Genomic DNA, 15105 nt, shown 5'->3' with positions numbered 1-15105 from the left:
TTAACGGCCCACACACTGAATTGGAAAAAAAAAAAGTAATTCAGGCAGCTACGCTGGAAGACATTTTTACCGTAGTTTTCTTCCTTTTCGGATAATTTAATTCTCTTGTACACCTGTGCTCATTTTGCACGCACAATGTATTGTCTGTAAAACTGGTAAAATATTAGGATAGTCAAATAATTTAGCCATTTCATTTTCTATTTTGAAGCATGACTAGTTTGATTCTGCCAGTTCAAATGCTTAACATGGTAAAGCACAAGGCCCATTGTAGTCCTAAAGTTTTTAATTTAGACATTCAAGATAGTCTTCTTAGTCACCTCAAAAATGGCAGGATGAAGATTGTTCATGGGCCTTATTTTACTATGTGCGCCTGAGACAAAATAATAAAACACTGGGTAAGCTTCAGACCCACTGCAGGCACTGATATTTCGAAGAATTAATTAAGTCCATATTGCTCTACTTTCCATGCAATTAATGAAATGTAAACATGGAATCCCATGTTATTCACATGTTGGGAAAAAAAAAAATCCAAGCGCTCCATGGCTTTTTGTTAGACTTTTGCGCCCCCTACTGGTGAGAAGTATTTATTACATTGATTTAACTGCAGGTTACAAAACTGACTTGTGTAACTTACAAGTCAGCTGTTTTGTAACCGGTAGAGAGAAGCAGACGAACAACAAAATGTCAGTATTTTTATTTAACTTGGTTTTATAAATATAAATTATTCTCACCTTTCGTTTAAACATGGCTCCTTCGGCGGCTGACCAAGCTGAGGTGAGACGGGTGTTGAGGGAAGTTTTGGTGGGTCGGGAGGATCCTCAGGGTTTCTTTGCGATGTGTTTGTCCGTCCTGGGCCACCAGGAGACCCGCACACAGTTCCAGTCCATCATCAAGCCTCTGTCCACGGCCAACCTCTGCCTGCACTCCGTCCTCACCTCCATCTATCAGCAATATTTCTCCAAGGTCAGTGAGAAACCTAACTTTCTATGTAATTAACATTTGGGTTTTAATAAAAGTGAATTTGAAATAAAGAAATGTTTTAAAGTTGTAGCATGCCACGAAAAAAAATCTTATCTAACACAATACATTACAAATAGATGGAGATCATTTAGAAATAAAACTATGGATCCGTTTAACTCATATAGCTACAGCTAACACTCAACTAGTTAACCAATTTTTTAACTCAGTTGTTTCCACTATCACAGACACCTTTGTACTTTTTACCTTCTATATTCTTGAAAAAAAAATCCTTAAAAATAAAATAAAAATATACGGTTCTTTTTATTATTATTAAAATACCCCCGTTGTTTAGATAACGCTAGCCAAAACATTTATGAACTTAGTTTACTGCTAATCAGGGTTGCCAGGTTGGAAATGACTAACTATCATACAGTCGCTTTAAAATTAATCTAAACTATTATGTATGTGCTGAGTATTTGTGCCTGGCTAGCATGGGTCACGCTGTTCAGTTTGGACTTTCTGCTGATACGTATTCATATTAATTTTATTCATGCGCAGGAATTTCAGAGCTATTATAATTTTTTTTGGGGGGGGATAACTTACCCTAAAGTTGTGGTAAATATAAAGTAATTATCGAATATCTGGCAACACCGTTGTAATTGAAACTAGCTCACCAAATTTACCCTGTGACTTCAGAGGTTCCCACTCCCTACACAATGATCACATCAACTAATCATGTGACAACAAAAACTGAAAACTGCAATGATCAAACCTTAAAAAAACAATAGCTCAAAAATAAATATTAGGATAATAATTTAACCACATTTATATTTTCTTTCTTCCTTTTTTTAATTAAAGACCGAGGATGACGAACTACAACTTGCTTTGACTCTCTCTCTTCTGGAAATGGAAGAAAACCAGATGTCAACCAGAAACCAAGAATCACAGCTCCTCCAGTCAGAAATCAGAGGCGGTCCAAGTAGCTTTTTTCAACTTAAATCATCATCAACATCTCAGGAAAAAAACTGTACCCATCTAGTACCTAATGGAGAAAATACTACCACTTCAGCACCAACTGGATCCTGGAACAAAAATTGCCCTCTGCAGATAAACCAAGAGACTGAGCCTCAAAAAAGTTCACATCCCAACAGAGATAACCAGATTCATCAAACAGGTCAGACTCTTTGTGTCAAGGAGTCATCTGCTTCCTTTTCCATGCTAGACACTTTAAGTAAAGATGACCCGATGATGGAGGAAGGAGATTTAAATAAATCAGACAAACCCAAACGCTCAAAGAATAGGCGGCAGCGGCGAAAAGGAACTAGCCAACAGCTTGTTGGTTTGTCCCACTCTCTGTTAGCACCACCACCGGTTTTGCTGTGGTTCAGGAGGGATTTGAGACTATGGGATAACCCTGCTCTTATCGGATCACTGGAACTGGGAGCGCCTGTCATCCCCGTTTTTATTTGGAGTCCTGAAGAGGAGGAAGGACCGGGGATCACTGTGGCTATGGGGGGTGCTTGTAAGTTTAAGAAGTCAGGCAAAAAAAAAACAAAAAAAAACTTTATATAGCTAAATCTGATCAAAATGCTAGTTTCAATCTAATTTCATTACATCTTCTCTTATTTAACAGGCAAATATTGGCTTCATCAAGCTTTATCTTGTTTATGTACATCCCTGGAACACATTGGCAGTCATCTCATATTCCTCAAAGCCAGCGGAGAGGTGAATGAAGTCAGATCTTCTCTGCACACACTGAAGCAACTTGTGAAGGAGACTGGGGCAAGAACTCTAATGGCTAATGCCCTGTATGAACCCTGGCTGAAGGAGCGGGATGTTGCTGTGGCATCAGTTCTGCAGAAAGAAGGTGTTGAATGCAAGATGTTCCACTCTTACTGCCTCAGGGACCCATATACAGTCAGCACAGAAGGTGTAGGACTCAGAGGTGAATCTTAATCTTGTGAATTTTCAGTCAAAGCTCATATTAAGTATGGCATTTTTGATGAACATGTATGTTTTTTCCCTCTGGTGCAGGAATAGGTTCAGTGTCTCACTTCATGAGCTGCTGTGGACAGAATCCTGGGTCTCCTATGGGGGTTCCTCTTGACCCTCCAGTGTCTCTTCCCACACCGGCCCACTGGCCTCAGGGAATTCCTTTAGATTCACTCAGCCTGGCTCGCATGCCCCGCAGAAAAGATGGCACAGTAGTGAGTACAAACAGCTTATCTTTCCCTTAAAGCCAAGCACAAACTGGAACATAAATCATGCTAGAATAATTTTACAGAAAAGTTGGTGTAAATGCTGAAATCTGAATGGATGACTGAGGATGAGACCGTATTTTTTGGCCTATAAGTCACGTTTTTTGCATAGTTTACATGCCCTGCGACTTATACGCCAAAGCGATGCATTTATGGATTTTTTTCCCATATTTATAAACCAATTTTTGGCTGAGATATGACCGTTTTCATTCATTCTAACTGAAATTTTTTCTAGCAGCACCATCTTTAGTCACTAGATGGCAGAAGAGTAGTAGTAGCTGTGTGGCATGCTGTTGTATCATGTAATAGGTAAACGTGGCTATAATGACAAATTCAAAAAAGTTGCTTAGAATAAAGCGAGCATACACAAGATTTTAAAAAATGGAAAGGTTTTTTTTTTTTAAGAAACTGAAGAGATCTCAATGGTTTTCCATTAGAAAAATTGTAAATAATACAAAAAGTATCAAAGTTACAATAACCAAATCATAACTGAATGATGTGAATGTTCTGATTTCTGAATGGTTGAAATAGCTAAAAGTATGCTGATGTAAAAAAAAAAAGAGATAAACAGGAAAACAAAAGCGTAAATGCTGACTCAGCATTCACACAATATTCTGATGTGAGTTTCTTGTGCTCATTGTTATGTTCAGGTCGACTGGGCAGCTAACATTCAAAAATCCTGGGACTTTAGTGAAGCAGGAGCACATGCCCGACTTGATGCCTTTCTTCGTGATGGTAAGACATCTCACGTGCTCTTCTTCAGCGGAATTTCCACGATGTTGCTCAGGAGCAACTTGGACCATCATTGCTCTGTTACTTCCATGTTTCCCAGGAGTGTATAGGTATGAAAAAGAGTCAGGCAGAGCAGATGCTCCGAACACCAGCTCTCTGTCTCCCTACCTTCACTTTGGTCAGCTCAGTCCACGGTGGCTGTGGTGGAATGCCAAACGAGCACGCTGTCGACCTCCAAAGTTCCAGCGCAAACTGGCGTGGAGAGATCTGGCCTATTGGCAGTTAACTCTGTTTCCTGATCTCCCCTGGGAATCCCTCAGACCACCATACAAGGTTAAAATGGGTTGTGACTACAACACATTTTTTTTAAGAGTGATAACCATATCATACTGAGTTTTGATATTCTACTCCTAACTGCAGGCTCTGAGGTGGAGTACTGATCGCAGCCACCTGAAGGCGTGGCAGCGAGGTCAAACGGGCTACCCTCTGGTTGACGCAGCCATGAGGCAGCTGTGGCAAACAGGCTGGATGAACAACTACATGAGGCATGTCGTGGCATCTTTTCTCATCGCCTATCTCTATCTACCTTGGCAGGAGGGCTATCGCTGGTTTCAGGTAAACTTCACGAAGGCATCAATGTATACAGTGTGAACCAAGACCTACTTGACTGTACCAAAGTTGTTTGTGCGTTTAGGACACACTGGTGGATGCAGATGTCGCCATAGATGCTATGATGTGGCAGAATGGGGGGATGAGTGGCTTAGATCACTGGAACTTTGTCATGCACCCCGTTGATGCAGCGATGACCTGTGACCCGTATGGCAGCTATGTTAGAAAATGGTGTCCAGAGCTCGCAGATCTGCCGGATGAGCTTATTCACAAACCCTGGAAATGTCCTGCTTCCATGCTGCGGCGTGCAGGTGAGGCTCCTTTTAAAAGAACAGTAATACTGCCGATGCATATGTGTTATATTCATGAGACATGCTTTGCCTGTTTAGGTGTGGTGCTTGGCCAGACGTATCCTGAGCGAATAATTACCGACCTAGAGGAGCGTAGGAGTAGGTCACTGCAGGATGTAGCTGCGGTGCGCAGAGAGTTTGGACAGTATGTGGATAAGTGCTCAGGCTGTGACTTGATACCTTTACCCCCACGCCTGGTCTCTGAGGCTCTGGGGTCGTCTCACGGGGACGAGGCTGTGGAAGGGAAGCGCTTCTTGCTGCCTCTAATCACACGCATGGAATTCAAATACCAGCTAGAAAACCCAGATGAAGAGGCAGCATCAAACCCTTACAACGCTGTCCTGAAAGGATACGTGAGCCGCAAGAGGGACGAGACCATCGCCTTTTTCAACGTAAGAGACTTTAAAGCCAGCGTGATGTGTGAGGGAGTCCAGAGACAGGAGAGGCTGGAGAGGGATTATCGCAGGATGGAGGAGCTTCCTTCATCTCCGTCACCCAGAGGAAGAGCAAGACGAACTCCAACAGCCAAGGACAGGTTCTCTGCTGTACCCAGTGGATCAGTCACTTCTATAAAGTGATTGAAAAATGAAGCTAAAGAACACGATGATTTAAAAATCACATTTATTATTGGCTTGTTTGGTATTAAAATGCATCTCGGGCGGTTCAGTTTCAAGCAAGCACACCGCTTTATTTGTTCACTTTGCACATTACAGATTAGTTCCTCCTAAAAATTATGTAAATTACTTCTTTACTGAGCTTGCTGTGTATTTTTGTGTCCGGAGTCTGGTTCTGATAAAGGTTTCTTCCTCATGAGGGAGTTTTTCCTTTCCACTGTCGCCTTCATGCTTGCTCAAGATGAGAGTCTGTGATGGAGTTAAGACTCAAATCAGTCTGCTCCTCAGATAAATAACGTTAAATTATTATTTTTATATATGAATGTTTCTGTTCAGTGCCCTGAGACGACTTCTGTTGTGACTTGGTGCTATAGAAATAAACTGAATTGAATTTATTTTCTTATTCTGTTTTTTTTTTTTTTTTTTTTACTATTTTTGATAAATTTAAAAAGATTTTTAGTGATACATCCTCAGATTTTTACTTATTTACTGTTAGGGGGCACCATCATTCAGCGACCCTTGTTCATCATCAAGCAGATCGTAACATGTCACCAGTGATCTGAACAGCCAACTCCGAATTTTATTTGGGGCGTCAAGAGTTTCTGCACTGTGGACACATTCTGCTGGTTTGAGCGTAGTCATACACCCACTAACACCTGACCTGATGTGACCTCAAACGCAGGAATAACTGCAACAAAACCTGCTGTGCTGTGAACATATTCAGTTTAAATCTATTTGGAGCTGAGAGGACCAGAATAGAAAAATGAGGATAGACAAAAAGTGGGATGTTTTTACCAACATGGTAGGGTCTTATTTAACCAGTTCTGTGGTGAATGTTTGGCTGTGATCATTGGTTAAAGCACTGGTCTTTTAATCAGAAGATCCCTGGAATATTTGTACGAATTCAGAGATGTATATTAACATTGTTTCTTGACGTTTTTTTAATAAAAGTGAAAAAACTTTTATAGGTCCAATTTTTTTTTATTCAAAGTCTTTTTATTAATTTTTTTTAACAAAAAAAGGAGAACACAGGGAACAACAAAAACATCCCCTCCCACACTGGATCAGTCACACACAAACTAAACTGACAAGTTTTCCACATGCAACATAAAAGGCTGTCAAGTGTCCCAAAATCTTTTTACAGAACCCTTCAGGGTATGTCTGATTTTTTTAAATGAATACGACACATCACTTCTTTTGTCCAATGAACATATGCTGCTGGAGGGTGTGGGTCCTTCCAATTGCACAAAACCAGTGTTCTGCCCAGAAGAGAGCCAAAAGCAATCACATTCTTCTCATACTTGCTGAAGGACATATCCAAACAGGGAGATGGTGGTGGGTGTACAGTTTTGCCACATATCCCAGAGGTGTCAAAAATAGATTGCCAAAAGTTCTGCAGTTTGGGACAGATCCAGAATGTATGCAGGAGTGTAGGTAGAGTTTGTTTACAAAGATTACATGCAGGGTCCAGGTTGGCTTTGATGTTTGGACTAGTGCAACCTGTGGACAACCTTGAATTGCAGCATGTCTCAGACAGATTGAGGATGGATAAATGTTCTGAATGATCCTTCTCCAGATTGAGTGATTTGGATTTCTCCAAGTCAGTTTCCCATTTCAATTTAAGGGAGTCCAATCTGGACTCATGGTATGAACTGAGCTGTGTATATATCTTGCTGAGGATCCCCTTGTATCAGACCTGCATTCCAAAATCTTTACCACAAAATGTTTAGAGGGGTCCAAAGGAAAACAATCAGATCTCACAAAATGTCTCAGCTGTAAATATCTGAAAAACTGTGACTTATGGATATTAAACTTTTGTACCAGCTGTTTAAAAGAAGCAAATCTACCATCAACATAGATCCAAACAATTTTGAGCTTGAGTGTTTGTCTCTCGTGTCAGTCGGCGTAGTGTTAATTATTTTAGTCATGCACTGAAGTGGTTAAATAATCCCTGGTTTTGGGTGGTGGTGGATGTGGGAGGCGTTCGTTTCTCTGATTTAATACCACCCCCCCCCCCACCAACCTTGACCCACAAGAGGAAGGAAAAAAGCGACAAGTTTGTACAAAGTTTTATACATATTGTTAAACGTTGCCTACATTTTAAATGAAGCATCTAAATGTGAGAATAAATTCCAAGGAGAGCTGAGTGTGTAAAGAAATGTTTAATGTTCCATTACATGGGTCCCAAATCCACAGTGTCAACCAGCATAATTAATATCAGAGACCAAAGTGCTTTTTAATTCTAACAGTGTCCTAGAACATAATTTCATTTTTAAACCTGTGAAATGTTTCAAACCTATTCTACAGACTGTGAGTTTCCAAGTTCTCTGGTTGAGGGTTGAAGCTGCAGAAGTTAACAGTGTTTGGTCAGTGCAGACTGACAAGTTTCCTTTAAGTCAATCTTTTTAACAGCAGGTGAAGAATTTCTAAAGTTCACAACTAAAACATGAGCAGCTCAGCAGCCTGGAGTTAAAAAGCTCTACTGCTGGATGTTAAACATTGTGATGTAACCGAGAGGCACGTGTTGGGCACGTCTCTGTCAGTGTTGTTGCAAACAGCGAGGGAGAGAGAAGCGGTGTTAGTCCTCAATGGAGTGGATGTATCGTTCATACACTGCTTCATCCATCAGCGTGTCGAGCTCAGCAGGATTGCCAATAGTCATCTTCATCAGCCAACCTATAAGAAAACCAGGATTAGCAACGATTCAAACATAAACATGCTTTCACACAGTAACACGTCACTCATACAAGTGCATTTTTCATCACACAAAGCAAAAAGGAACCAAGTACATACAATGAAGCAAATCAAAGAGTCAGAAGATACAGCGAGGCTGCATCAAAAAATTAATCCTGCACTTGTTTGAGAAGTGCTGACAGCTAGAAAGATGATCAGGGTCTACAGAACCTCAAACTGAACCGACAGAGTCTGGTGGAGGAAACTGCTCTTTTATAAACAGAAGGGTGACATCATAGATTTAGGTTTTCCCTTCCGTTGTGCAACAATATATTTAGTAACAAATACATTTAAAAGAACAAGCATGAAACATTACCACCTATCTATAATTTTTAACACTTGGATTTTGTTTTTCTTAGTAATCTCTTTGTGAATAGAACATTTAATCCAAGTGATCATAAATGGATGTAAAAGCACGTAATCCCCACCTTTGGAAGATACAGTCTAAGATGCGTTATGGTTTGTTCAGCTGTGTTGGCAAATAAAAAATACATAAAATAAGATATACAACTGAATTATGACTTTGTAACACATCTTCTGGCTTGATTATTTCCAAGCCATTGCTTTCTGTCACAAATGAAGCACGTCCACATACAGTACGTTAGACTAGATTTCAAAGAGTTTAATTTTCTTAACTTTTTTCTTAATAAACTGAGATCTGGACTTTTTACTGGTCAGAGCTGCGACATCTTTTCTAAAGAAAAACTTTTAGTAAAGTCTTGTAAGTTGCCTTATTGTCTTAAAAACAGATACCACCCTCAGCTCTAATGTCTAGAAAAAAGTGTGTAATTTGAGAAATCGTACATCAATTTCACATTAAGTGACAAAGTTAAATATGCATGAGCAAAACAACACAAAGACAGGTTATACCAATACAAGTGTCAGATGACAGAGGACTGCTTACAACTACAGCTTTAAAATGAGTATTTTAACGTTTTATGCTCATTACCGTGTCTTGCTTTTTGATAACGAGGTTAAACTTGGAGGGAAATTAAACGCGCAATTTAGGAAATGAAAAGGGGGGGGGGGACTTGTGCATTTTTGAAATGCAACGACGAGGTGTTTTTTTTCATGTACTTAATATAAAATATAAAATTTATTAAAACTTTACTGTTTTTTTTAATGAAGCACGTTTTAAAAGTCTGGAATATTTAGTCAACACGATGCTGCCATCTAGTGTCCAAAATGGAACATGTGACAAATCAAAGGTTGTCAAAAGAAAAACTGTCTGACTTTATGTTAATGTTAGTTGTTCAGCTGAAAACATATAAAAGGCCTAAAACTCGAGTGCATTTTTTTTTAAGTGTAAAACTACCAGGATTATCTGACACAGCTGAGGATTTTGTTTGCACAGTTTGCACATTTCCACCATTTTTTTCTGTTTCTAGTTATACCCATCACTGTTCAGTAGTTGGAATGGTCTATTTTACATAAACATGAGTAAAAAATTAGAAGTGACAGAATTATAAAACCAAAAAAACTGAAATGAACAAACTGAAAGAAATTTTATAACCTCTTGCAATCTTTTGCTTCTGCACAGAGCTAAAGGATTAAAGGTTTAAAGAGGTTTAAACTATATTGCTTTTGTGTGTATAAGCTTACCATCTTTGTAGCAGGACTTGTTGACCAAGCCAGGGTTGTCTGCCAGTAGTGTATTGACCTCTACAACTTCTCCCGTCAAAGGGGAATAAAGCTCACTGGCTGCCTTGACACTTTCCAGAGCGCCAAACTCATCTATGAACGTGAAAATTAGACGCAAACATGTTTACACTAACGTTTGTTCATTGTAAGAACAACAAATCCACTCCACGATTACACTTTGACTCTATGTGGTAACATGTTGACATCTGCACAACTAGTTGTAAGAAGATAATTCGATTGATCACAAGAACCTGTATCAGTTGTCAATTATTATTCATTTGTTTAGCTATCCAACAGTTCATTTAGTATGATGATATAAAAATGAACTTGTCTAAAATGAGTTAGATTGATACAAAACAAACAATGGTGACCAGATCCAGGCTAATTTGGTTCCACTCTTTACAAAGACAACGAGTGGATCCGATTAACCTAGTTGGTACCAAAAACTATATTACAATATTATGAAACAACACTAAACATCTCCCTCCTCTCTGTTTCGCTGTGGATTAAAGCACAATAAACACAACATAAACACCAGATGAAAGAAACAAACTAACGAAAAGGTGGAGTTTAGTAAAACACTTTACCGGGTAAAATATTAGAAAAGTTTAAAAGGGTTTTAAATAATTAAAAGCAAAAATCTTGAAGGAAAAACACTGAACAGACTTGTCTTCTATAATGTCTTTTTAATATCAGCATATTAAACCTTAAAACACGGATATTAACTTTACAGTAACCTTTATGCAAGTCGTTCTTAATGAGCTCATTGGATGTTTTTTTTTTTTGCAAAGCTAAACTAATCATTTAGATAAACTGGTTTAAGTTACTAAATGACAAATCATCCTGCTTACATGACAGTATAGATGACAAAAAAACAAACCGATAAAAATAGTTAAACTGAGTTGTTGTTTATATTACAGTCAAAAACCGGAGGAAACCTCATACCATTCTGTGCCAGATGTGTTCCCACTTCAGGTAGTCCACAGTAAACTACATCTCCCAGAGCATTCTGCAAGCGCAAGACAAAGGTCAAAAGTAGTTGCAACAATAAACAAATAAAACATTTTACAGTAACTGTGCGTTTGTCATAACTCACTTGTGCAAACTCGCTGATACCGACTGTACCTACTCCGTTATCGTCTACTCGAATCCATTCGTGTTTGTCTGTGAATTTGAGCGCTGTGAAAACACACACAAACAAAAAAGACTCAGAACATTCAGTTTCAACGCCGTAAAATAATGAGTCCCTCCTCCATTTTTTTTGTGGTAAACTCTGGCTAATAACCTCCAACTAACGTTAGCTTTATATAAAACGCAACCATGAACAAATACCTGCTGATGTTCGACTAGAAGAGGCTAGCTTTCTTCCAAAATAAGCCTTACAGGACAGCTGTGAGGGAGAAAGTAATGTCGAGCGGGTAAGTAAAGGCAAAACTGTGGAAAAGTTGGAAGAAAAGGAGCGAAAAAGCCCACAGGCAGCCATGTCTGTCGCTTACTGATGAGAAGAAGGTCGATTTATTCTTTGTTGATGTTAGAAGCGGCGGTGGCGCTCTGCTGCCACCTAGCGGTCATAGTTGGTAACTACAAGCTACTAATGTGGTCAATATCTTACCTGCTGTAGGTGGATCTTCAATTGAATTCAGTTAGGAAAAATAATTCTGACAACTTATAGGCTAGTCTGAACAGGGTCAAAATTCCCATAGCGGTTCATACAAACACAAACATACATTTTTCATTATACTACTTCTTTCCTGGTCACAGGGGAAGCTAGTGCATTTGAGTCACTGTACATGAAGTCCATCCTAGGGATTCAGAGGCCAACTTAGAACTGAGATAACCTTGGGGATACGCTCATACACATCTTGTTTTGCCGTTGTGTTTGCATTTTAATCCATTTTTTCCCATCCCGTTTTGCTTCGTTTCCATTTTTGTTAAAGCTACTTTTCATTTTATGACTATTATTGCATTCTGTGTTCTTTAAAAACAGGTCTCTCTTGTAAATGAGTCTTTGTGGCTCAATTAAACTAATTTGTATAAATAAAGGTTGAATGAATTTTAGAAAGAAAAATAAGACTCGTCACTTCACAGCAGGAAATTCTGACAGTTCAGCTCTTTCCATGTGAAGTTTGCAGCAGTTTTTTTTTTTTTCCAGTCCAAAAACAAGTTCTAGATTAACAAGTAGCTGACGGGAGGAAGTGTAAGCAACAGGGAAATGTATTTGTTTAGAGGAACATAGTTGCACTATAATTCTTTTTCCCTGTGAGTGAATATTTATTGTAGACTGCAATAGCCTAAAATAGATCCAGAGTGCTGTTTTTTTTAAAGGTTAACGTCACACAAAATATTACAACTGTTTTTGCAGTATTGCTATTTTAATTTAAACTGATTTGAATTAAAAAAAGCATCTAAGCTTCCCAAGAAAATAACCATCAAGGCTGTTTCAAGAGTCTTCTTGTGTACACCTAATTTTATAACACTGAGCAATTTCTTCATAAAACTACACAAAACAGACATTCAGCAGAGGAAGTGTGTGAAATAACAAGCCAAATAAAACGTAAATTATTTATTAAGCAACACATTTTTTTCATACAAAACAATAGAATATATAAAGAAAATTCACTCTCATGCCAGGGAATTTTACTATTGCTTAAAATTGCATTAGGAGGGGAAATGGCATGTACAGAATTTAAAAAAATAATAAGCAAATGTGTTTCTCACACGCACACACGCACGCAGCCACTCACTCACATCCTTTGTCCCGTTCTGGCTTCATATACTATTTTGTAAAACAAAGTAAAATACACAATGGCAAAAAGTGTCACCTCCTAAACTTGGGCTAAAAGCTACAGACATAAATAACAAAAGCACATTTGTTTGGCTTTTATATTACACATCTTCAAGAGTCCATCCAGTGTCCACTTTGATTGTTTTTATACTGAAGATGAGAAAACAACAACAACATTGATAACAGTAAAAAGAAACAGCTTGCTGTGGAGAAAGAGGTGAAAACAGACGGGGTGAAAACTCCTGTGTTTGTGGTTTATTTCTCCGTCAGAGCTCACTGGAAGCTCGCTCGCTTCTGTCGAGGAGCGCGTCACGTCTGTGTTTGGTGCTTCCTGCAGGGGGTGCCGTGTGCTGCTGGGTGGCATGAGTGCTGGCCGTCCTGTTGTAGGGAGACGGAGTGGGATGGTGGTGGTGGGGGGTCTTTAGTCTCTAAAGTCTCTCTCCTCACTGCAGGAAGGAACAGCTGAAGTTGGAAAATCCAAGAGGTTCATCTTGGTCACCACCGTGTGGCACAGACAACGCACACTGTTTTGGACACACACTCCTGACACCTCAGTCAGCCAGACTCGAACACCCTGCGCTGGATTTTAGGTGGCTTGTTTCTCCCCGTCGGCTTCCTGCTTCGTTCTGCGCAGGTTGCTCTTCATCTTCACAAACTCGGGGGTGTTCTCCTGCTCCTCTTCGATTTTCTGCTGCTCCAGCTCCAGCTGAACGAGGGAAGAAATTCAATGCAAGAAAATATCTTAGTCACGTCTTCAAATAATGTAAAACAAATAACTAAAAAGATAAACAACGTAAAAATAAAGGAGGAAGTCGTTTAAAAATACAAATCAAACTAGCCTTACAAAGCAGCTTTACCTGCTCTAGCTTCTGTTGCCTTTTCATGAGCTCGATCTCCAAGTCGCTCCTCTTCTTGTGCGCCTCCTGCTCCTCCTTCTGAGCTTTGATGACCTGCTCCCTTTTCCTCTTCTCTAGAACCTTCTGAAGCTCAGGTTTGTTTTGAGGAGCCAGACCCCTGTGCAGAAAACAAACAAGAGGCGCAACATGTTACATAAAAGGAAAGCTTAATGAACAACCTCTGGCACGACAGGAAGTCAGAGTCATGAACAGCAGATGACGACTGTGACCTCATTCTAGTTTGACGTGCACATCTGTATTAGATGTTCTGGATTACACATTAATCTGCTTTTTAAGTTCGGGTTTTGAGCCAATCTGTGATTATTTTACAGTTTTAAATCTGCACATGTGATGGTAGGCAAGGAGAAGTGGGTTAAAACCGTTTCATGTCTTAAACCGTCCTAAAATGCACAGCTGCCGTGTGCTTCTCTCAAAGATTAAGATTTGTAAAATGTGAGACCATCCTGCTAAAAAGAGCAGAGTTACATAATTTTCTAAAACTTCTCCAAGTTACAAGAACCGCCAGGGGATGAGAATGAGACTGGTGTGCTTAAAAACAGAAGGGAGGGGTTGGAGCTGGGATAAAAGGCAAAAACAGCAAAGTCACAAAGAGTTACATCGACAACGTGACGCCGGAGCCTTTTCTTAAAATAAACAGGCAAAGCTTGGCCAAAATTAATTCATTAGTAACATTTAACCCACCATTAAACATTATGTGACTCTTCTCATTGTCCTCACAACCTGCATCTTTACTGAACGCACCACGTTCGAGTTCCTTCATTAAACGCGTGATCAAATCCAGAAGATTACATAACACAGCTCAGCGTGTTCTCAGACGCAGTGGGAGTTCATTTACAAGGTGCTGCTTTATGTTGGAGATAAATGTTCTCTTTTTATGTTGGGGATGTCTCATGAAAGCACTTGGAGTAACGAGGCAGAGGAAAATGTAACAGAAGAGAGTTTAGGAAAGCTCGAGGTGACTGGAAGCAACAAGAGGGGATGTAAAGATGCTCACGCCTCCTCTTCTCTCAGGGTGGGCAGTGTTTACATAACCCTCCCTCCAATATGCAACTCCTCCACGCGCACAAGTGCACACGCTCGTACAGGATGGGGGAAATGTGGTACACAATGTACCCCCTCCATCCCTTGGTGTCGGAGTGTTTGAAATTCTTTTCATATTTGTGCCTTTGTGTTTGTGCGTGCGGGAGGGGTCACTGTCGCTAAGGTAGCAGAAGCAAAAAAAGGGCCCTCAGCCACTGTTTTGTAATCTTGATTACATAACTGTTTTTTTCCTTCTCATCCATCCATCCATGCATCCATCCACCCACTAGACCCCTCCCCTCCCCACCATCATCACGATGACTAATCCAATATGCAGGCTGCGTTTTGTTTTGATCAAAATCTAATCCAAACTATTGTATTCCTTTCCAAATCCCACTAGATTTGTCTAAAGACCATCACTTCAGTCTGTCTAGACAGATGTTATTAAACTCCTGCAGCTTTTGTCAAGGCATGTCGACCCACTCT

General features: G+C 39.7%; 3 protein-coding genes across 3 annotated transcripts; 1 reads left to right on the top strand and 2 right to left on the bottom strand.

Annotated features, from left to right (window-relative positions):
• The first annotated feature begins 763 nt into the window (after positions 1 to 763).
• si:ch1073-390k14.1 (deoxyribodipyrimidine photo-lyase) lies at positions 764 to 5683 on the top strand. Its single transcript, XM_037682858.1, has 9 exons — positions 764 to 963; positions 1819 to 2482; positions 2594 to 2905; positions 2995 to 3167; positions 3869 to 3953; positions 4051 to 4283; positions 4371 to 4565; positions 4645 to 4870; positions 4949 to 5683. The coding sequence occupies exons 1-9, from the start codon at positions 835 to 837 to the stop codon at positions 5485 to 5487; spliced, it is 2556 nt and encodes an 851-aa protein (XP_037538786.1). The 5' UTR covers positions 764 to 834; the 3' UTR covers positions 5488 to 5683.
• A 1987-nt stretch (positions 5684 to 7670) lies between these two features.
• LOC119415691 (glycine cleavage system H protein, mitochondrial) lies at positions 7671 to 11433 on the bottom strand. The gene is made up of 5 exons (XM_037682856.1): positions 11230 to 11433; positions 10994 to 11076; positions 10843 to 10906; positions 9859 to 9990; positions 7671 to 8199 (listed from the first exon to the last, which is right to left on the bottom strand). Exons 1-5 carry the CDS (start codon positions 11378 to 11380, stop codon positions 8102 to 8104), a joined length of 528 nt encoding a protein of 175 aa, XP_037538784.1. The 5' UTR covers positions 11381 to 11433; the 3' UTR covers positions 7671 to 8101.
• A 1091-nt stretch (positions 11434 to 12524) lies between these two features.
• Positions 12525 to 13696, bottom strand: fam107b (family with sequence similarity 107 member B; the record flags this gene model as incomplete). The annotated part of the gene is given in 2 exon segments (XM_037682855.1): positions 12525 to 13388; positions 13540 to 13696. Coding segments are annotated over 2 exon segments (277 nt in total), but the record flags the coding sequence as incomplete, so codon positions are not given.
• Between the last annotated feature and the right edge of the window lie 1409 nt (positions 13697 to 15105).

Source organism: Nematolebias whitei, chromosome 10 (assembly GCF_014905685.2).
Source record: "Nematolebias whitei isolate Nwh7 chromosome 10, NemWhi1, whole genome shotgun sequence".
NCBI lineage: Eukaryota > Metazoa > Chordata > Actinopteri > Cyprinodontiformes > Rivulidae > Nematolebias > Nematolebias whitei.
This window is presented reverse-complemented; position numbering and strand designations above follow the sequence as displayed.

Bases quoted from the DNA above. Each gene is read 5' to 3' on its own strand.
- si:ch1073-390k14.1 (XM_037682858.1), top strand. From the start codon at position 835: ATGTGTTTGTCCGTCCTGGGCCACCAGGAGACCCGCACACAGTTCCAG. The intron at 3,168-3,868 runs GTGAGTACAAAC...TGTTATGTTCAG, and splicing joins GCAGAAAAGATGGCACAGTA to GTCGACTGGGCAGCTAACAT. The intron at 3,954-4,050 runs GTAAGACATCTC...CATGTTTCCCAG, and splicing joins TGATGCCTTTCTTCGTGATG to GAGTGTATAGGTATGAAAAA.
- LOC119415691 (XM_037682856.1), bottom strand. From the start codon at position 11,380: ATGGCTGCCTGTGGGCTTTTTCGCTCCTTTTCTTCCAACTTTTCCACA. The intron at 11,077-11,229 runs GTATTTGTTCAT...GTGTTTTCACAG, and splicing joins TTCTAGTCGAACATCAGCAG to CGCTCAAATTCACAGACAAA. The intron at 9,991-10,842 runs GTATGAGGTTTC...TCACGTTCATAG, and splicing joins AACACATCTGGCACAGAATG to ATGAGTTTGGCGCTCTGGAA.